General features: G+C 33.5%; 1 protein-coding gene across 2 annotated transcripts in view; it reads left to right on the top strand.

Annotated features, from left to right (window-relative positions):
* The window catches only part of LOC125074713 (prion-like-(Q/N-rich) domain-bearing protein 25), a 39,401-nt gene that overhangs the window by 14,925 nt on the left and 1,930 nt on the right, over positions 1 to 22,546 (top strand). For both annotated transcript variants that reach the window (XR_007120158.1, XM_047686127.1), the window contains exons 2-6: positions 7,754 to 7,856; positions 18,710 to 18,844; positions 19,221 to 19,358; positions 19,766 to 19,895; positions 22,246 to 22,382. Coding sequence is in view for 1 of the 2 variants with exons in the window: in XM_047686127.1 (XP_047542083.1) it covers positions 7,787 to 7,856; positions 18,710 to 18,844; positions 19,221 to 19,358; positions 19,766 to 19,895; positions 22,246 to 22,382 (610 nt within the window). In the remaining variant the exon portion in view is untranslated. The remainder of the gene's footprint in view (positions 1 to 7,753; positions 7,857 to 18,709; positions 18,845 to 19,220; positions 19,359 to 19,765; positions 19,896 to 22,245; positions 22,383 to 22,546) is intronic.

Below are 22,546 nucleotides of genomic sequence, written 5' to 3'. Positions count from 1 at the left end.
CTGTGCTGTGAGTATATAGAGTAATTTTTTCTATTTTATAGTGGTGTACATATATGCTTATTTGCATATTTGTGTTATTAATTCATAACTGGCAAATAGAGAAATTAAAAAAAAAAATTAAAAATAAACAGTTGAAAAAGGCGCGAAATTTGACGACCGTTCTCAATTCAAAGTTATTAAAACCGTATTACAGTTAAGTCGAATCATAAGTTTGGTTCGAACACAGTAATCAGGTTAAATAAATATGCATAAGAGATTTTTGTAACACTCAAATATCATAATTCAAAGTTAATTCACGTGTGAATAGCATTGTCTTTTTTTAAGTCCAACTACATGTTATCGAGTTTTTATAGACAAAGAACTCCTTTATTCTGCCAACAATATTGCTACGGTTGCAAACGTAATAGTTGCTTTTAACCGTTTTCTTATTCAGCTTTTCTAAGGAAAGTATAAGGTCACAATGTTCACGGTTCAACTTTCATTAAAAAAATCTTATTAAAAATTAACTCGGTCAGACAAGAGCGTTGTATCAAATGCTATTCTTTCAAAAAGTTGTACGTGAAATGCAGCGTAATACATTATAAACAATTTAAATTACGCTAAAAATCAACAACAGAACGAGTTCTTGTGAAAAACTCGACGACTTTTTTAATTTATGAGAATTATTGAATTTGGAATATGGAACGATGAGAAATAGGAATACTGCCAATCTTCTGAAAGTCTACACCGTAAAATTTGCACAAATTAGTAAAATAATGACGTTAATTTCGTCCAAAAACCATTGCCTGACATACTGCACACGCAATACTAGTTTCATTATTCATTCATTCATCAGTCTGTTCATTCATTACACTCTTTTGTTTATGCTAACATAAAGGAAATGTTAGTTAACCGCATATAAAATCTCTCGCCGTGTCGGACACACTAGCGAACGGTGGGATGATTGTGGTGAAAATTGATTTTTATTTTTAGCGTCTGTGGACCCATACGCCACGTCACGGTCAGTTGTTATCAACAAAGCGGATTGTTTCAAATTGACTATCTTGTTCCGTATAAACGTAGGGTTGTGACTATTTACTTTTTTTATCGTTGTTAAAAGTCTCTCTACTCTATACTTTCTTTGTTTATTAACTTTGTTGCACACTAATACACGTATTCGCCGAAGCAATCGCTTGAGATATGTGCCCGCTTGTTGCAAAATTGTAATCACAGCATATGAAAAAAATAAGGCAAAATATTTTGATAAAATCGTCACGTGAGGAGTCCTGATTTCCCTCTCTTTTTCTGTCTCTTTTTATACAACGTAACAGATAACCCACTCTCTTATAAATTCAGCGGCAAAAAATTAATTAATTTAAAAAGATAAGATCAAACTGACTGTATAAAAAATGTATCATACATTATTATGAATACTTGCAAAACAATACGTCGCGTGTTGCAATCATCTAATTTCTAGTTTAAAAAAAGGAAATTGAATAACAGCCTTTAAATATCCCTAGGCCTAATGCATTTCCTTTGAGGAGAAGGTTTCTGATATAATTTTTTTTAATTTTAAAAAGCATAAGAATAACATGACATGTGTTAAATGGGAAATGAGTAAATTGATATTAAAACGATATACGGCGACAAGTAAAACCTATTTTTAGGAAAAATAACCACTCCTTAATACATCATTGTAATTTAGTACATTGCTTATCTGTGGCATCTCCGAAACTATTACACAGATAAAAAATATTTTTTATCTTATCGCAAGTAAACATTCGTCCAATTATCACGTATTTGTCTAAGAAAAAAAAGATACTAATATGATTACTTGTTAATTATAAGTATCTTTATATCTTCTTTTATATATTAATTGTAAACTATATATATATATAATTGTTTTTTAATATTTTTTTTTGTTGTCTGTTTGTTTATATAACATTCACCTTTTATAAACATTTATTTTTACATAAGAACTATTATAAATATATTATACTTAGGAATTATATAGCTTTCTATTAGTGAAAATTGTCGTAGGATTGTATCATTAGTTCTGGATATTAATCCCTACATACAAACAAATGTAACCTCTTTTTTAATTAATAAATAGATCATTACCGATGGCTGATTCCAAGAGTATGGCCTCGTCTGAGTGTGTACTGCCAAGAGTTATTTTACTGTCAAACAATGGTATTCTTTATCGCTTTGTTTCGATTTGAATTATTTCAAAAATACAGACACGAGTGAATTAATATCATAGATCCCGTAATTTGTCGCGAATTGTCTTTTTACGATGGTGACTTTCCATCAGGTCATTCAAAAAATTAATTTATTATTCAAAGATATTAGATGTCAAATTAACAGCTGTTAACATCCCACTGCTGGGCAAAAACCTTCCTTTTGAGAAGAAGAATCGTTGCTTAGTCCACGCACTGGTCTAATTTGGGTTGGTTACACGTGACCGATTATTTATCATCGTTTAGGTTTCCTTGCGATGATTTCCTTTAACCTCGGCGTTAACGAGACGAGATTAATTCTAAAAATTCAGTAGTTCTTAGTGTCTGGTGGCCTGGGTTTGAACCCGCAATCATCATTTAAGATACACGTTTTCTAACCACTGCCATATTAGATGTCGCGTCAAAAATTTTCAAATAATTAAACAGTATCCCATTACCGTAGCGAAATTCTTGATACGTTACTTAGATACGGTCTTAAATGACCGTGTCGTTTGGAGAAATCTTTTTAGAATTTCCACACTATATCAAATGTGATTGCATAAAATTGAGACATATTTGTTGCACCTGTGCGTGTTTCTTCTCATTTAAAAAAAAAAAAAAAGTTATCTGAATAAGTGAAATTAGTGGCAGCCCTTACACTGACAACCCTGTGAACATTTCACAATGTAATATGTAAAGAATGAAAATAAAACGTAATTTATACGTACTATAAAAAATACTACTATTAGTATTTTTAGTTTGCTTAAATCTTCAACCTCATTTCAAAAAGATCTTACATCGTAAACTCAGTCCATATAATTGGGTCACTTTGGGTCTCCTTACATTGGTAATACTTGCTTGTAAAAAGATACCAACCGCAAACATTGTTCTGTAAAACTTTGGCGTTTTTTATAATGCAGTACTACTCTGCTTTTAAAATATATGCCCAAATACAGATAAGATTTATAATTTAAATTATTTATATTTATCAGTACATTTTCATTTGATTTTTAAATTATTTACCTATACGACGAAATAACACACACTAACACATTTAAACGATCTATAGTCTATTCCAACAACAAGAAAACTGAGGTCAAATAAACAAAAATTTGACAATTGACGCGCTATCATTGGTAGAGCTTAAATAGTCTACGATATCTCTCCTTATCTTGTATTTTTTACCTCTATTTCTTTCCTATACATTAAGGTTGCCTGAATCGCTGTTTTAGCGATAAGTCCGCCTCTTATACATCTTTCTTGCATGTGATTTATGTAGGTAAGTGTTTATTGGTGTAGAATAAAGTGTATTTTGATTTGGTTTGATTTGATATTCATTATAAATTCGTTGAAAATTTTGGAATATTGACAAAGCTTTTATCGGAACTTTGAAGGTAAAATAAAGTTTTATGTAGAAAGTTATAACAATCAAAAACGTATTGCAGTGCACGATATAGCAGAGCTCCATGCAATTTGCATGAGTCATAATACGTAAACCTTTGTTTATAATATTTATTCCTTCTTCGAATCGAATAGGGTATGTGTACAATATTTAAAACGCTAAGTGTGTAATTGGCTTTATGGCTCATATTATTTAGTAGCGGTGTTAAGAGGAATCTTCCAATGTGATCACGACTGACCCTTTTTTTATACGACTGATATTTTTTCAACGAGAATAACTTAACGTTCTCTGGAAATTCTAAATATTATAAAGTTAAACTGATTGAAAATTTTGCCTTTTATAACTCATCTATGCCGATACGTTCAATATTATCTATTTGACCTAGCTTTCCTTATAACGTTAAAGCTCGCTTTATATTTATGGGTGATTTATTTGATCAATTTAAAAGTCTCATTCATATTAAATATTTTTTTTTTTTTAGCATTAGCAGCCTGTAAATTTTCCCACTGCTGGGCTAAAGGCCTCCTCTCCCTTTGAGGAGAAGGTTTGGAGCATATTCCACCACGCTGCTCCAATGCGGGTTTGCGGAATGCACATGTGACAGAAAATCGTTGAAATTAGACACATGCATGTTTTCCTTCACCGCCGAGCACGAGATGAATTATAAACACAAAATTAAGCACATGAAAATTCAGTGCTTTATATTGCATAAGAAGTCACTCACCTTTGAGGAGGAGTCAGACAATCGCCCAGTTTGTAGCCAGCCTTATTTCTAATACTCTTTGTTAGCGGCATGAAGATAGATCTTCCGATCCAGTCACGACTTATCGTGTTTTATTTTTCTTTTCATCCGACTCCAATTTGTTGTTCAAGTTGCATAATATTATATTGTATTGGATTCGTAACGAGTGTTAAAATTTGTAAATGGATGATGATTGGCATTTTAATAGTCAATTGTATACGCGTCTATTGAAAAAGCGAAAATTTATTCTTAGATAATAGCAGTACGAGTACAGTAAGCCCTTTTTAAATCTTTGCTTATTATTTTTGATTGAAGCGACGTTGATGGCATGATAGGCGGACATATAGAGGTGGAAATATATATATGTATCTTTTTATCGGTACTATTTAGTAATAAAATTCGAAACAAATGCTATTAAATATGCAGCGTTAGATTTTAGGTGGTGACACTCGGGGCTAACGCCTTGGACGATAAATTTTTAAGGGGCGGAAAAATTAGGAGAATAAATCAAAAAATCATCGCATTTTAGAAAAAAGAAATATTGTTACTGTAAGTAACTTGGTAAGATGGCTTTGTGCTAGCCCGTCTGGGTGGGTACCACTCATAAGATATTCTACTGCCAAACAGCAGTATTCAGTATTATTGTGTTCCGGTCTGAAATATAAGTGAGCTAGTGTAACTACAGGTACAAGGGGCATAACATCTTAGTTTCCAAGGTTGTAAGGAATGGTTAACATTTCTTACACCACTATTGTCTATGGCTGGTTGTGACCATTTACCATCAGGTGTTCCATTTGCTCATCTGCCAACATATATCATTAAAAAAAATGTCGAAATGCATTCGAACACCATGATGACAAGTAAGACGGAAAATATAACAAAAGTCAGCATTAAAAATAATGACTTCCAACATGATAATCATACGTTCCCAGACGTTACACAATACTAATTTATAATTTGAATGATTTGCGCAATACTTTAACTGCGCAAACAATATAAGTGTGACCTTATGGCTTGTATGTGAAGCTATTAAATCTGAACATGCAGACAATTTTGGTTTACGTTAATGCCAAGTCAATCTAAATTTATCTGATTATAATTCTTGTATTTTTCTAGGTTTAAAGGTTTTTGTTCGTGTTTTGTACCTTTAATTCGACTCCTTTGAGTCAGTAAAGCCTTCCTAGTGCAAGATATTTTATATATGTATGTAGTTTATAGGATAACATGATGTAGATGTTTTTAACTTTGCCTATTGGTAAATTAAAATCTTATATGATCTTAAAAAAACTTATTATTAATATTATTATTAATTTAATACAGCTTTTTATAGATGGTATAAAAGTGTGAATTATATATCTTGTTTGATTTTCATGTTGGATATCGTATCTATACATTAAATAAATTTTCATGCTAATTTAAGATATTTACTGACATAAAAAATATTAATATTGATGCCTTTATCGTATACAAATAAAAATTAAAAATAGTTGCTTTACAAATCATGACCGCGTGAACCGGTGGCAAGAATGCTAGCAGCATTTCCCCGTTGATTCGCAATTCCGATCCTCTGGGCGAACATTGAACCAGTTCTTCTGTCACCAATGGAGACCATAATAAGTGTTATACTTTTAATATAGGTTTACACACTCCTAGGTACAAGTATTTCATCTGAAAATGAGACAATTATATACGTTCATAATTGGGAATAGGAGACGACTATGAATTAAATCGTATTTAATCACACGATTAATTAATTGTAAATAAATAATTATTTTTATGTAAATGATTACGTAACATCGGCAATATAAAGTTAATTACTAACATAAAATATTTCTATAAAACGTTTATATAAAGCTATTTTTTTTTAATTGATAGACAAGTAGTAATTCTTCTTCCCCTTTTAAATTTTTCACTGACTCAGTTCAAACACTTAAGCCTCGCAATTTAAAAACGCAACGTAAGTTACTCACTGCTAAGATCTAAAATTTCTATTTTTAAAAAGCGTATTATGTAAGTATATAAACAGCGATGAATGTAGATTCTTATTTATAGAGATTACTTTTAGCAATGTCAAAAGAGCATATTGTTTTGCATTTGCACTAAAGAACACCAAAACGGCTTCATTTAATTTAGCGTTTTTTAACTAAAATTGAAAAAGCGTTTACATGCTTCAATACAATTAGTAATTAATACAATTCATAGTATAAAATAAATGTAGAAAATAGTTTTTTTTCAGAATATATATATATAATGTAATAAGTATGTGATGTTATATATAACATCACATACTTTACTCTGATCCCAATGTAAGTAAAACACATGTGTTATGTGTACCACAAACACCAAGACAACATAGAAAACTACATCGACTCGGCCGGGAATCCAACCCGGGACTTCGGAGTGGCGTACCCATGAAAACCGGTGTACATACTACTCGACCACGGAGGTCGTCGAATATATATATATATATATATGTTTAGTGCTTAAGTTTTAATATAATTTTATAATTGGAATTATTTATTTTGGAGTCACAAATGTATATTCGGTCTCCGTTCGCCTTGTCCGCATGAAGCCTCATGAACCCCTTCATGAGCATTCATGCGGACAAGGCAAGTAGGGGTAGCTGTTAGGTACTTACTATCTTTTTGTACCCTTGAAAACGTGTATGTAAAATCATAATGATCGACCGTGTAGTTAAAACGTAAAATGGTAGAAACAAATTCATTTTCGGTAGTACTGATTCGTTGCGTCACATCATAAGAATTTTTTGGAAATTAAATAAGGGCGTAAGACCTTCACGAAGTACTTATAGTCCATTATAAATACAATTTAAGGCCCCTTTCACTGGATTTAACCATCGATTTTGATCCGAAACGGAACAGTGCTTGCTGTGTGAACGTCTCGACTCCACTAGACCAGAACATGTTAAATTCTCTTATGGTACCTGTGGCGCTTTCAAATATTACATTTGATATTCAAAACTAAATTTATTTCTTTATTATTAAAGGTACACCAACGACATTTTTAATTGTGATTACTGTGTGTAAATTATACATTTTTAATTTGTTATATGTGTATTTTATAACTTTGTATAACATTCAACAATATATTTATTAATTGAATTGCATGGTTCTCAAACTTTAGGGTCGAAAATTTGCAATATAACGGACGAACACGCGGTGGTAATCTGCCTTCCTTAAATATTTAAAACTACATATTTTGATATTGTATTGATATGGAATTAAAATAGTAATGTGACCCCCCCCCCCCCCTCACTGACCCTTCATCTCGTGACTGCTAAGTATTTTTCCTATCGCTTAATTAATCACAAAAGTCTAGATAAAGTTATCTTATCTGTGTTCATAGAGCGACATGAAATCTTAATATTAATTTAAATATTCTTTGTATCAGACGTGAGGTGCGCGTGCGCAGTGACGTCACAGGATGGCTGAGTGGGGCTGGTTGTGTGTGTTCGTTCTGCTGGGAGCAGTTTCTGCTCAGGGACCCGAGAAACGTAAGTTTTAATATCTTACATCACACGAGACTGGTTTAAATATATACTTTGTATTATATGTAAATTATTAAGACATACATATCCTCCTATTTTACAACATCAAATTATATTATGTTTAATTTTTGATAACAATTTTGACATCGAAACAGTGACTCTCAAACTTACTGAATCTCACCGAATTTTACCGAAAACCCTTAAACCTATTGATAACGAATAAAAAGTCCTACGTATTGAAATTAAATAAAAAAAAATGATTATATATTTTAAAAATATATGATGGTGATATTTCGTACTTAATTTGGTATAAATTAATAAATTCAAACATTCGTAAAAATAACGGAAATATTCTGTTTTTCTCGTGTAACTTAAGATTTTTTTTGAACAGTTTATGAACAACTGTTCTATAACATCATGAGAAAATTGGGGGCTAATCACATACTAGGCAGCCAATTAGTGGTACAAATTTCATATAACCAAAGATTTGATTTTTATTTTACAACGTTATCGCCAAATTATGAGCCAAGACATTTCTAAGTCAAGTTATATAAATAATTTATTTTACAAATATTTTTTTTATTATAATCTTTAATGTCAGCAAATTTTCAAAGTAAAACATGGCAATTGTTTTAGTCAAATGCTCTGATACTAATATTATAAAAGCGAAAGTAACTCTGTATGTCTGTCTGTTACGCTTTATCGCCCAAAGCACTGAACCAAAATTGATGAAATTATATAAAGCTTGAATCCCAAGGATAAATATCTGCTAGGCTTATATATTTCTTAACTTGTAAAATGATATAAACACATTAGGGATTATAAATCAAACGACATTCAATTAACCAAAAATAAATAATAATTAATATTTATACATAAAGGCTGTAAATTTCCCACTGCTGGGCTAAAGGTCTTCTTTCCCTTTGAGGAGAAAAAAGTTTGGAGCATATTCCACCACGCTGCTCCAATGCGGGTTGGTGGAATACACATGTGACAGAATATCGTTGAAATTAGCCACATGCCTCCTCCATGCAGGTTTCCTCACGATGTTTTTCTTCACCGCCGAACACGAGATGAATTCTAAACACAAATTAAGCACATGAAAATTCAGTGGTGCCTGCCTGGGTTTGAACCCGAAATCATCGGTTAAGATGCACGCGTTCTAAGCACTGATATTTATAATTCAATTAAAATTCCGGGAAAGAAATTACAATGTGTTCACTACGTAATGAAAATTACACGGTAGCGAATAAAAGAGATAGTGTAACGCAAAAACAAATAAGGAATAAATCTTACGATATATCTTACGATAAAAACTCCGCAGTCTTTACTACCTTTGATTGTCGAACGTCTCCCACGCTGCACTACTAACATCGTTTACATCGACTTTCACTCTCTTACTACAGCCGAATACAATTGGACGGTTTTTTTTATGGTATCGGTAGGCGGGCGAAGGTCACTTGATGGTAAGTGGACATCACTATCCGTAGACAATGGCGATGTAAGAAATATTAACTATTCCTTATATCACCAATGCGCCAACAACCTTGGGATTTTGTCCCTTGTGCCTATAGTTACTGGCTCACTCACATTTCAAACCGGAACACAATAATACTGAGTACTGCTCTTTGGCGATGTTATGTCCCTTGTGCCTGTAGTTACACAGCTAACTCACCTGATATCAAACCGAAACTCAACGTTACTCAGATTGATGTTTAGTGGTGGTTAACTGATGACCTAACACCCAGTAAAGTGAGATTTCGTTTTCAAAACGGAGTCGAGTATACGTCGCAACTGATGACCACATGGTCGGATCGGAGCACAACTGAACTTAGATGTGTTAAATTTGTATTTGTAATCTTCCACTCGGCAGTGTAGAAATATATCGTGAGACAGTTATAAACTTCCTGATGTGAATCCATCAACCCATACTAGGACAGCGTTTTGGAAGAAACTCTATGAAAAGTTCTTAAGATGAGAAATAGTCTTAGTCCTTAAGATTATATTATATGGACTTTAAAGTCATGAAAAGAAAGTTATCTAATAAAAAAAAGCATTCCTCAGTTTTATAAGGTAGGCGTTAGTCAGGATATTTTTAACACTAAAAATTATACAACACGTCATTACATAGCATAAAAACCTTCCTAGTTTAGTTTTGTGTAACTTGGAATTGATGAGTTGCATTCAATTCCAACATATGTAATGAGACGCGTCACGCTTGAATTGGCGCTTATTGTATCACGTATCACAAGTCGGTGAAATTAACATTACTTAACACGTTTCGATACGATTTTCACCTAAAAGTAGGTCGTTTTACACATAATATGCAATGTAAACATACACTTGTGAAGGCGTGTCTATGTTGTAATAGATTAATAGACTATTAAGAATTGGGCTACAAAATTTAAAAATATTTTTAAATCCGAATGGTAATTCCAGAGATTACCGCGTACACGCAAACTCTTTGTGTTGGTTGTATTTGTTTAATATGAGATTGAGGGTTCGAGCATTACAGTTTTCATAATTTGTGATCATAATTTATCTCGTTCTCACTAGTGATGGTAAACATCGTGAGAAAAATCTGCCTCTAATCAAGATTTTTATTAGCGTATCAACCAATCCGCATTGGGGCAGTGTGATAGAATCTCTTCAAGAGACTTCATACCAGAATTAAATTCATTTACTATTCATTATATTTATTCATTCATTCAATTCATACAGACTATTAATTTTTATACTTGTTGACTGTTAGACTTTCATACAATTGTATTTAACTGACATTTTAAAAAAAGTAATTGCTTTCGTCCTTGGAGTATAAGTGCAAAATGCTTCATTAAAAGTATCACATTCCGCTTTATTGCCTTCACTGGTGACAGGAGGGCTGGTTCGTTTTTTGCCCAGATCGGAATTGCGATTCAACAGGGAAATGGTGCTAGCATTCTTGTCACCGTTCCACGCAGTCATGATTTGTACAGTAACTATTTTTAATTCATATTTGTCGTATATTTAAGGATTTAATGTTATTCATTCTTTCTTGCCGGTTGTTTTCGGTAGAATCTATATTCCGAAAAGATGCTTTACGTTTAATGCAGTTGCGTAAAAAAAACTTGTTAAAGTCTACTTGAATAAAGTATATTATTTTGATTGATTGATATCAATCAACTTTAAGCAAAGCAGTCCAATTCTCACATGACAACGCTTACTAACATTTGGTCAGACATTTAGCAGAACTGTGGCATTAGTAATGGCAAATACTAAGTCATGGTTTTGTCTTTGCGGTATCTTCGATAATGCTAATAATTTGAATGTATGTTCTGATTGTATTCTGTTTGTGTACCTATGGATAAATAAATAAATAAACTTGCTTACCGTCGTTCTACTTACCTTAAAGGTAAGTAATATTACAATATAGGGTACAGGTAAGGAACTGTGTTCATACCTAACATTTAACTACTAACCTATTGTAATATTTAATTCATCCATTCGCATTCATTCAATCATTCATTCGTCATTCATTAAACATTCGTAACATAATCATCGTCTTTTCTCTTCAGGTTTACTTTAACGGGAGCCAATCATTATGTAACATCTCGGAACTCATTTCGTTAGTATTCACAGTTAAAAAACGTATCTAATCTTCGCAATACATCAAAGAATAAATGTTTATGAGATTAGTGATAACACACAAAACAAACACTTAATCCTTTATTCAATAGTACAACAGATAGGTTCTGTATGCACTTTCCTATCTAGTCATATATCAATACGAAAATGTTCACACATTATACTAGTATTAAGTATGTATGTATATACGTACGTATTTATAAGCAAATATTTGAATTACGTTCACAAATTCGTCATATATTTACAAATTCCAAGTATACGTATATCTACATATATTAGAATTACAGTGTACTCAAGAATACTTCAGACCAGTGGTCGTTAACCTTTTAGATATCGCCTAACAATAAGTAATATCAAATTACAATGCTATCCTTTTTTGATTCAATGTTAAAAAGCGCTGGCATCGTTTTAGTGCTGTCAAAATTCGAACTCGTAAATTTACGGTTTACGAGTTCGTGAAAAGAATAAGCATTAATGTCAGAATCTTTATAACCCAGTTATTATAGGCCGTTTACGCGTATTACTTACGTACTACATTTTTCAATACTTTTTGCTTATGTTCTCAGAAGATAGTTTTTTTTTACAAAGTTTTATTTATCTACATATTTTAGTATATGTTGGTCATGAAACCGGTTTTAAAGAGGTTGCTTATTATAAATTAAATTTATTAAATCTTACAATTTTTTATAATACATTTATTCGTTTGGTAACTGTACAATATAATTAATGGATGATGAATAAATCACGAACGTAAACAGTATTCATTAAAAGCAGAATATATTCAGCGATAAAATAATAATTTATAATATTTTTAATCTATATAATCAAAAGTATCTGCATGTCTGTTACGCTTTAACGTTCAAACCACTGAACCGCAATTGATGAGATTTGCCAAAAAGCAAGCTTAAACCCCAGGAAGGATATAGGCAATTTATCCCTAACATGTCAGTCGTAGGACCAACCCATAAATCTAAGTATGAACTATTTTGGTAAAAAGATAGCAATAAAATAACATAAATTTTTTGAAAAATCCATGATACATACTTAGAAGTTTTTTTTAAATATCAATGACGTAAATGTAACACGAACATTGAAATCCCAATATTTCTTTTAAACTATTAATAATATCCGACTTTCGCGGACCATAAAATTAACCACAGGTTGTCAACAGCTGCCTTACAAGACTCCGCCTTTTTAAACTACGTTATACGCAATCGCGACATGCGATTACCTTATCCGTTAATTGAGGACACATGTCGAGTACTTAAATAATGTTCTACTTATTTTTTTGTTAAACATGTTAAAGTATATTTACTTAAGTTAACGATTATTTCGTTACTTCCATCGAGTTTCTATAGTGAAAGCTTTTTGTGTGGTAATACTTTAATAAAATTAGCTTATTTGATAGGCTTATATTGTTTTAAATTTTTAATAAATCGATACCGCTAAGTCTCGGCTGTAGTTGAGTTTGATATTTCATAGTATCATAATATTTTTAAGGAAAAACTTGCATGGGTTGCGTTGGACAAAGGTCTGTCGCATGTGTATTTAAATCAAAGTGCACCAAAGCTCGCTGCTTTAGTAAAATAAACTTAATAAAATAAAAATATCTTAAAATAGTTTCGCCCGCGGCGACGCTCGCGTTTTAAGTGTTGGTTGTCAGGTATTATTCACACAATATCTTGATAATTTTTAGCCTATGTGTTATTCTGGTGTACAAACTATATTATTCTAAAGTTTCATTAAAATCTATTTACTAGTTTTTGCGTTAAAGAGTCACAAACATCCATACATACAAACTTTCGCCTTCATCATTTTATTAAGGTTTAACATAACATTTTTTTAATACTAGGTACCAAAATATAATAAATTACTTATTTATTATAATCATTATAAAATTAAGGGTTAGTTTATTACTAATTATTATAAAATATTACGTGACGGATTAGTGGTTCAATACTGAGAAGCTACACTGAATTTTCATGCACTTATGAGTGTGAGAACTCATAGGATATAATATCCAGGCCATCTCTCGCATGATGCGTAGTAGTCCGCCAGTAAACTGCGCAATCACGGGTGCGGAGCATAGAGCAGCCCTCCGCCACGGTGCAGTCCTGTGTAGAAACGGACCCCACTTATTCTGTGTTTAAAGACAAACTAGTGAGTAGACCTGCATGTGCATCAAAATCTGCAATCTGCACTCACCAACCCGCATTGGAGAAGCGTGTTAGTGTAAGCTCCAAACCTAGTCATAAAGGAAAGGATAAAGGAGAGGAAGTCTAAGCTCAACAGTGAAACGGTCACAATTTTTACTTTACTCTACAATATTATATGGGAACAGTGGATAAAACAAATGAATTAATAATTATACTAAGGACCTTGATGGTCTTGGTTCAAATCCCAGGTCATTTCAGTTAAAAGTTATTATCGGCAAGAACTTCTCAGTGGCAGCCCGGAATTAGGAAGTTAGCTAGGTTACACTCTCGCGCCTCTCCAGCCTTGTCAATTTCCGACAGATATAGTTGTGAGAGTGAGAGAATAGAAAGTGAAATGAATGATGATGATGATGAAATAAAATACACTGATATATATATTTTTATGATGGTTACCACCGCCTATACAATGGCGCTGTAAGAAATCTTACTTAATCTTACATCGCCCATGCACCAACCTTGGGAACTAAGATGATATGCCCCTTGTGCCTGTAGTTACATTGCCTGATACCCTTCAAACCGGAACACGACAAACAACAGACAGTCTTGCATAAAGCTAAACCAAATAAAAATGTGATGTTTACTACATAGTATTTATATATTATATACGTATTAGCTTAATAAAAAGCACATCACTGACTTTATACTATAGAAGTGCTCTGTTTTAACTTACGAACTTTTACGTTTAAAGTTAGCTAAATGTAAACTAGAATTAGCGTTTTTCACTTGAATCCATTACCGAGTGTTAATTAATTTCAAACTGACCTCAAAAACGTTGTAAACGATTACTCGCTGTTAAATTATACCATAAAGTTTAAATGCAATTAGTTTTTAAAGTTTAAGCATAAAATTGTCATTGCGGTTACTTATTTTAACTTACAGTTATCAGAATACTTTAAATATCGCATCGTTCCAGGGTTCTTTATTCGGTCGATATTTTTACGAACCGTTAATTTTAATTTGTAATTTGTATTTCAATGACGTAGTTTTTTATATTATGTTTATAATAACTGACGTTTTCATTAAAAACAAATCTATTTCGAATTAACATAAACACGTTTATAACAGACTAGTAAATTAATAGCCCACAAATATAAACATTTATTCAATATAGTTTACCTTGAGAGAATGAAATGATCTTATTGCAAAACATAACTGTATTATAAAAAGGAACAGCCTGTAAATTTCCCACTGCTGGGCTAAAGCATCTCCCTTAAGAAGAAGGTTTGTAGTTTATTCCATGACGCTGTTCGAATACGGGTTGGTGGATACCTGGAACCTGGAAACTCAGGTGTTATGTCCCATCTGCTCTGATTACACTGGTTTACTGACCCATAGTAACACATGAATACGTCTAACAATTTTATATAACAAAAAATACCTTCCAAATATATCGCAGCAGAATCCGAAGGGCACAAATAGATAAAACAAATGACTGATGTCTAACATCTAATCTAAGCCAACCTTGTTTAAGATTTATGAAGAGCCTTTAGGTATAAAGTCAAACATTGTAAAAGTACGAGAATAGTTTGCGCAACGTATATGTAACGTACACCTTGTCAACGCGGTTATCTAGTAATTATCTTAATTGATATAATATAACTGATAGAGTTGTTAACTACCGGTTGTTGTGACGCGTTGCTCGTTTATTTATGGCTATTTTGTTCTGTGGGGGTGATGGGAGGAAAAACAAAGGTCGATTCGGTGTTGCCGAGTTGAGTTTCAGAATGAACCTTTTAAAATACTTCACTACTTGGACGTGTTATTAAATGCAGCTTTCGTTGGAACGAATTTCCCTATCGCACGTTAGATTAAAGATGTCGGAAATGAGAGTGAACATTATATATAATATGAATATATGCATATCGTGTACAGCCTGTAAATTTCCCACAGCAGGCCTCCTCTCCATTTGATGAGAAGGTTAGAAGCATATTCCACCACGCTGCTCCAATGCGGTTTGGTGGATTCACATGTGGCACAATTTCGTTGAAATTAGACACATGCAGGTTTCCTCACGATGTTTTCCTTCACCGCCGAGCACGAGATGAATTATAAACACAAATTAAGCACATGAAAATTTGGTTGCGCTTGCCTGGGTTTGAACCCGCAATCGTCGGACATACGTGTTCTAACCACTAGGCCATCTCGGCTTGTATATATATATTATAAATCATTAATACAAAGTAACGGTTCCCGTTCGTCTCTATGTATGTTCGCGTTTACGTCAGAAACTACAATGTGGATTTTTTACCGATTCATAGATAATAAATTGAATCCCAAGAAAGTTTAGGTGTATAATTTATGCGGTATTTGTTATTATTGAAGTCGTGTAACCTGATAGCTTCCAAGGCGTGCGATATAATTCCATAAAGTTCAACATGAAAATATTGCTCGTATAGTTAAATTGTATATAATAAATTACACAGCAAGTTCACAACGTCTTCAAAAATGTCTCGTAATTTTTTTATACTCTATGACCATAAACAAAACCAAACAATCATGGCTGGCATTTTAAGAACGGGCCATAGATAAATCTAGAATAATCGCTTCCATATATTTCATGTATCGTCTTTTTTACATTTATAGTTTCAAGGTTCACGATAAACAACTTGAATGGAAATTTTGCTAATGATATATCATATTTTACTCTAACACTTTTGTATGAGCTAAGTTATAACTTAATTACATGCCATTGATATCAGAAGTAAAATAATTACAGTAGACAGTTACATAAAAGACATCACTAACAAAATATCTAAAAAAAAAATTACTTAAAATTCAGAAAAATTTAAATTACCTATATTAAGAAAATAATGTAATTTAAGACAGAGTACTCGCATGATTATCGTGTAAAATTTACAAAATGGGCATGTAATTGTTTTCATACATAGATTTTTTTTTTAGCATTAGCAGCCCGTAAATGTCCCACTGCTGGGATAAAGGCCTCCTCTCCCTTTGAGGAGAAGGTTTGGAGCATATTCCACCACGCTGCTCCGATGCGGGTTGGCGGAATACACATGTGGCAGAACTTCGTTGAAATTAGACACAAGCAGGTTTCCTCACGATGTTTTCCTTTACCGCCGAGCACGAGATGAATTATAAACACAAATTAAGCACATGAAAATTCAGTGGTGCCTGCCTGGGTTTGAACCCGAAATCATCGGTTAAGATGCACACGTTCTAACCACTGGGCCATCTCGGCCCATACATAGATTAGATACATTCAAAGTCAAAGTCAAAAATCTTTATTCAATATGGAAGTGTTACACTTGCTTATTGATAGTCAAAAATCTACCACCGGTTCGGAAATTAACACCTCGGACCTGAGAAGATCCGGCGAAAGAGACTCAGCGGGATTTAGTTTTTTTTTTTTATTATTTCATTTTAACAAAAGTTCACGTACAAAAACAATAAACATATTTTCGTTATTTGAAACAGCCTGGAGGCTCATTCCCATGAATTCATGGTTAAGTTATACTGTCATACGAATCCATATAATTTATTTCGTAGATATAATAAATACTTTAATAAATATAAATGGCGTTATTGTGTATAGAATTAATAGAAGTTAAATTCTAATCGCCATAGTCGACGCTCGCAGAGCTGACCCAGATAGCGCGCATTTTACAAAAGCGAACGATATTTGTGGACCTTAATGTAAGTTTCACAGTCGTAAAAATTAATAATATAATTCCGTCCGAGAACTTTCTGTGTAACGGTTATGCGAGAAAGTTAGCAATTGTTTATAAATAACAATAATCTGATTTAATCGGTAAAAAGTAAATGTTTACGCAGCCTTAAGCAGAACAAGCACCTGGGTGCGAGCAGTGTTCTGGCGATATTCCCTTCCTTTAATAAGGTTTCAATGGTCCAATTCATTCCGATGGTCCAAGACTTGACCAACATCGGTTATTCCCTAACGCGCGACGCGAATTTTTGCGCCTTCTTCGTTAGTTCGCACAAATCCTAATTCTCTGTTTTGAAACTTACATACACGCTACTCGGATGCTAGTGGTTACACGTATGCTAAAATTTCATTAGTAATCAGCGTGTATCAATATAATCAAATTAATACCCCGTTTTAAAATAAGCGAACGAATTATGGTACAAAAATTAAATCGCATATGAAAATCTTTTACAAATATATAAAACAATTGTTCTCGGATACAATGGATGGACTATTGTTTTTCAGCTCATTATATCGTGTTGCTAAATTGTAATAATAGGAGTATGATCGGCGTTCGAAATGCGAATAATTCATCCATTGTTTTTTTTTATAAAATAAATAGCGTTAACTAATCTGGTATGTGTTTCATTGTTTGTTTTTTTATTCGTTGATCTTACAAAGGAATAAAATTAAAAGGCCCAATTTTATTAACGCGGTCAAGCTACTGAAGCAGGATGATATTATTAATGATAAAATATTTTAATGCGAGAACATTTTTGAGCTTAAGTTTTTTATACTACTTGCAAATCTAGAGAAAGAGAGCAGCGCCGTGTTTTTGCACAGCATAATTGCGGTAAGTTAGTGTAAATAGCTATCTTACGCCTATCTTATACACAAATTCAGGCCCCTCTAGACTCAAGAGTCCAAAACCTTACGTCTTTAACTATCGGTGACGCTCCCGAGGTGTTTTAAAATCTATTTTTACGGGACAGGGCTAATCGCCAGAACTCTGACTGCACCCGGGCACTTGATGTGCTTAACGTCTGCAAAAAACGACCCGCATTCTGTCAAAACTAATTAGAAAATCACTGTAAAACACAATCTTGAATCGTCTGAAAGTCATAACATGTGAGATTGACTACAAAAATGCTAATTTATAACTATCAAAGGATTCAACTAGCGTATCACCGTAAGTTGGATTCACGAGTGGGATGCGTTACGTTACGTTACGTTAATATTTCAACCTGTGATATAAGATCAAGAACCCTATGTTGTTCTATCTAGCGATACATTTCTACTCTTTTAGTTTTTTAATCTGTGAATGTGATATTGATTTTTTAATTTTTTATTTCCAGGCAGGACGGGCAATGTATGTAACGTGGACATCGAATGTCCTGACAATGCATTCTGCAGACAGAGCAGCTATTGCGTCTGTAAAGACGGTTTCGTGTACGCGGCTGTCAACAGTACACATAAAGGCTGCCTAAAAGGTAATCCCGATGTTGAAATTTTTTTTCGTAGTCTAGCTTCATAAAGCTGCATATTCCGAAAAAATGAGCCCAAATGGTGGGTTTTCTGTCTATTACAATGCCGTGCCTCATAATGATGTAAAACTGAGAGTCCTGCACCTTAAATCTCTCTGGTAGTATAGGATTGCTCATTCAAGCATTAAAACGAAATGACTAAGTTTTCCGAAGATTCTAAAACATTATTTAAATGATAAATACTACCCAAATGAGATTAAAACTAGTGTTTGGTTGCGAATTTACTTAGAAGGGTCGTAATGCAGAATGTAATTTTGTTCAAAGTCCCTCCGTAGGTTTAGAATAAAACGTTACGACTACAATATTCTTACATTTTTTCCAGAGGCACGTAATGGCGAGGAATGCGTTCAACATATCCAGTGTCACTCAACAATGGGCGTGCACTCCGAGTGCGCGAATGGTGCGTGTGCCTGCGCACCCACCGCGCACTTAGAAACCGACCGCTGTTACGAAACTGCTGGTAAGCTGTCTCGTTTATGTATTGATGTTTATTATCGTCATCATCATCATTGACCAATTAAAATCCACTTCATAGCTATCGATTCTACGTCTTCCGCATACGCTTGGGTCCAGAAAGATTGGTATTAATTTTGTGTGTATCGTCAATTATTAAACTTTAACCACAGAGGTTTTTCAATAATAGACATTAAGAGCTTATGAAATTTTCTCACTTACCCAATGCTCCACCAACTTTGGGAACTTAGACGTATTCACACTTTCTCACTAACCCTTCAAACGGGAACACAACAACACTAAATATTGTTAATACTATCTATCCTACCTGGTCGTATCTACCCAGAAGGGCTTGCTCGAAGCCCTCCCACCAAGTAAAGAGTAGTCGCTAATAAGTAAATAAATAAATTTCAGTAATCGGAGAACGATGCGTGGTCGATCAGAACTGCTACCTTGGGGCTCCTGTTACTGAGCGGCAAGCGTTCTGCGTGCGAGGCTTCTGCACCTGCCAGCTTCAGTTCAGTCCTAGAGATAACGGAACACGGTAATTACTCTATCAACTCTTTACTATATTGCATTGTATATTAAAATGTACAATTTTTTTAAGAAGCCCTTGTGGTTCAGGACTTTTTATAGGAATAATTATCTTCCTTTATTGTCAGAAATTGTGACTTTTTTAAAATACTTACTTTAAAATGATATTCTTTTCGCGCCCGATCAAGGTTCTTCGTAAGACTTGTATCACAGTAAGGTACCCAATTTGGGCAGAATCTCATTGAAATTACATATATGCAGATTTCATCACGAAGTTTTTCTTCACCACTAAGCACGATATATGAATAATAAAACAAATTAAGTACATGGAAATTTGGTGGTTCTTTGCTGGCTTTGTTTGAACCCGCAATCATCGGTTAAGATGCACGTGTTCTAACCTTTGGCCATCTCGGATATCAAATAAAAAATTGTCTGACATACATTTGTGCGTTTCACGTCTGACAACTCTAAAATTTGTATATTCGTATCTCCCTCTCCCTCTCCAATGGGACTCTCCGATGGAAGATTTCGATTCAGCCAAGATCATATCCCTTAGGCAGTCCATTTCTTCTAATAGTGTTTGTTAGTGTTGTAGTTTTGAGGATTTAAAATTTATCATATGATATATTACTGATTAATAGAATTATATGACTATAAACATGACTATTCAAAAGCGCTTTAGCCTATTTTCTTTGATTATTCATATGTATAGATTGACAAAAAATAGTTGTCAACAGTGGCCATTAAGTGCACGCACACTAGTAAAGTAAAGTATGCTGCTTGGCGAGTGTCAAGCGTAGTGGTCACGCACACCAAGATAATATAGTCGGTTGGTCTATTGTCGTAATTCTTTCGTAGTGTGACACTACCTAGATATCGTAGGGCCAGGTGGTGCAGTGCACCAGGGCCCTGGAGCTCAGGGGCCCTCTAACCTAAGCTTTGAATAGAGATGACATCTGGATTTAGCCTACTAATGTACGTCTCAATGTATCCTGTATCCTATTTTTATTCCTATCTATAATTTTGAAGCGCAATATAAGTTAAAGAGGGGTTGAGGGCCTGTTTCTTTTTCTATGCACCGGGGCCCTTGTCCATCTAGCTACGCCACTGCCTAGATATATATATTATGAGAATATTTGAGTATCGAATATTAACATTTTTAATCATTGATCAGTGCTAGGGACTGTTACTAGACGGCTTTGCTAACAGTATAATGAATTGAATTTTGCTTCTATAAAACGTCTGTGTTGTATTTTAGGCTCATTTTGCAGTGACGAGTCAATTTTTGTATGAGAAAATAAAATTGATTATTTAATGTAATCTATCACCAGGAGCTCAGATTTCAGATTTCCGCCTGCGTTTTTAGTTACAGTGTAAAAACGTAATCAATTATGAATAAAAAATAAATAATAATTTAGATGTTTTATTTTTGTGTAATTAAGTGTCAATTTAAATTCTTTACAAATAATTAATTACCAATAAACGTATCGATTGATGTGAGTTGACATAGATAAGTTGAACTGAATTGCTATTTAATATTGTTAGTCGAAGAACAGAAGCAGCGTAGGTATATATTAGTTAGTTTTTCATCATTCCGACCTTAATAATAAATATTGGGTTGAACGCGAAACTTTTTTGCATTTATTCAACAGATTTAATTGCTAATTTCGAACCCTATGACAAATATTGTTTTGGTTTAATTTCATTGTAAACTGACGACGTCCGTCCGCATGTTTTAGGATTTTTTGTTTTTTTTTTTTTAACATTTACGGCTGCAGCTCTTCAAAATAAGACCATAGACGATCTTTTATGTGCAGCTATCGGCCCATCGTCTAGGACAAAATTTGGGTTACGCTATTTATATATAAGATGTCTCTGTATACAACATGTTTGTATGCGATTTTTTTCAAAAACTACTTGATGTCTTTATATGAATAGTTAATAAAAGGCCTAGAATTCAACTAAAATACCAACGTACTAATTATTATGTATTTTTATACAATAATTGTGTTTAATGTCTGTTTTCCTTTGATATGTGATATATTTTTTATTGTTTTTTTTAAATATAGGTACATTAACAAGCTGAAACTTTAACCGCGCGAAATTTATAAAACTTTACCTATGACACACAAACCTACTTCTCATTTTACCCCCTTGAGGGATAAAATTAGGCGTGACCTAAAAAAGTAGCCTATGTTCCCGGGACTCAAACTATTTCCCTACCAAATTTTATCTAATTTCGTTCAGCGGTTTAAGCTAGAAGAAGACCGAGTTACTTCCTATTAAGACCATTATTCGATTTATTTTATTAAATAACTACTACCAAATCTTCTTTTAAATATTAATCGGTGCTGTCCCAGGTGCGTCCGGGACGCAGCTCTCGGCGAGGAGTGCGAAGACGAGCTGCAGTGCGCGGGCGCGGGGCTCGAGTGTCGCGGGACCTGTCGCTGCCGGGACAGCTGGGTCGCCTACAAGGACATCAACGCTTGTTTCGAGTGTGAGTATACTTTATTTGACCATCGCCATATTAATGTTTAGTTGATTTACATTTAATTAATACAATTTGCTTCTAGTGTGTCCGACGCTGGTAGTATGGAGAATTCTATAGCAATTGTAGTTCTATTATTCTAAGCATTATAACAAATTATGAGAGAAGGCGAC

This window comes from Vanessa atalanta, chromosome 2 (assembly GCF_905147765.1).
Source record: "Vanessa atalanta chromosome 2, ilVanAtal1.2, whole genome shotgun sequence".
Lineage (NCBI taxonomy): Eukaryota > Metazoa > Arthropoda > Insecta > Lepidoptera > Nymphalidae > Vanessa > Vanessa atalanta.
The sequence above is the reverse complement of the archived record's forward strand: the minus strand, read 5'-3'. Positions and strand labels throughout refer to the sequence as shown.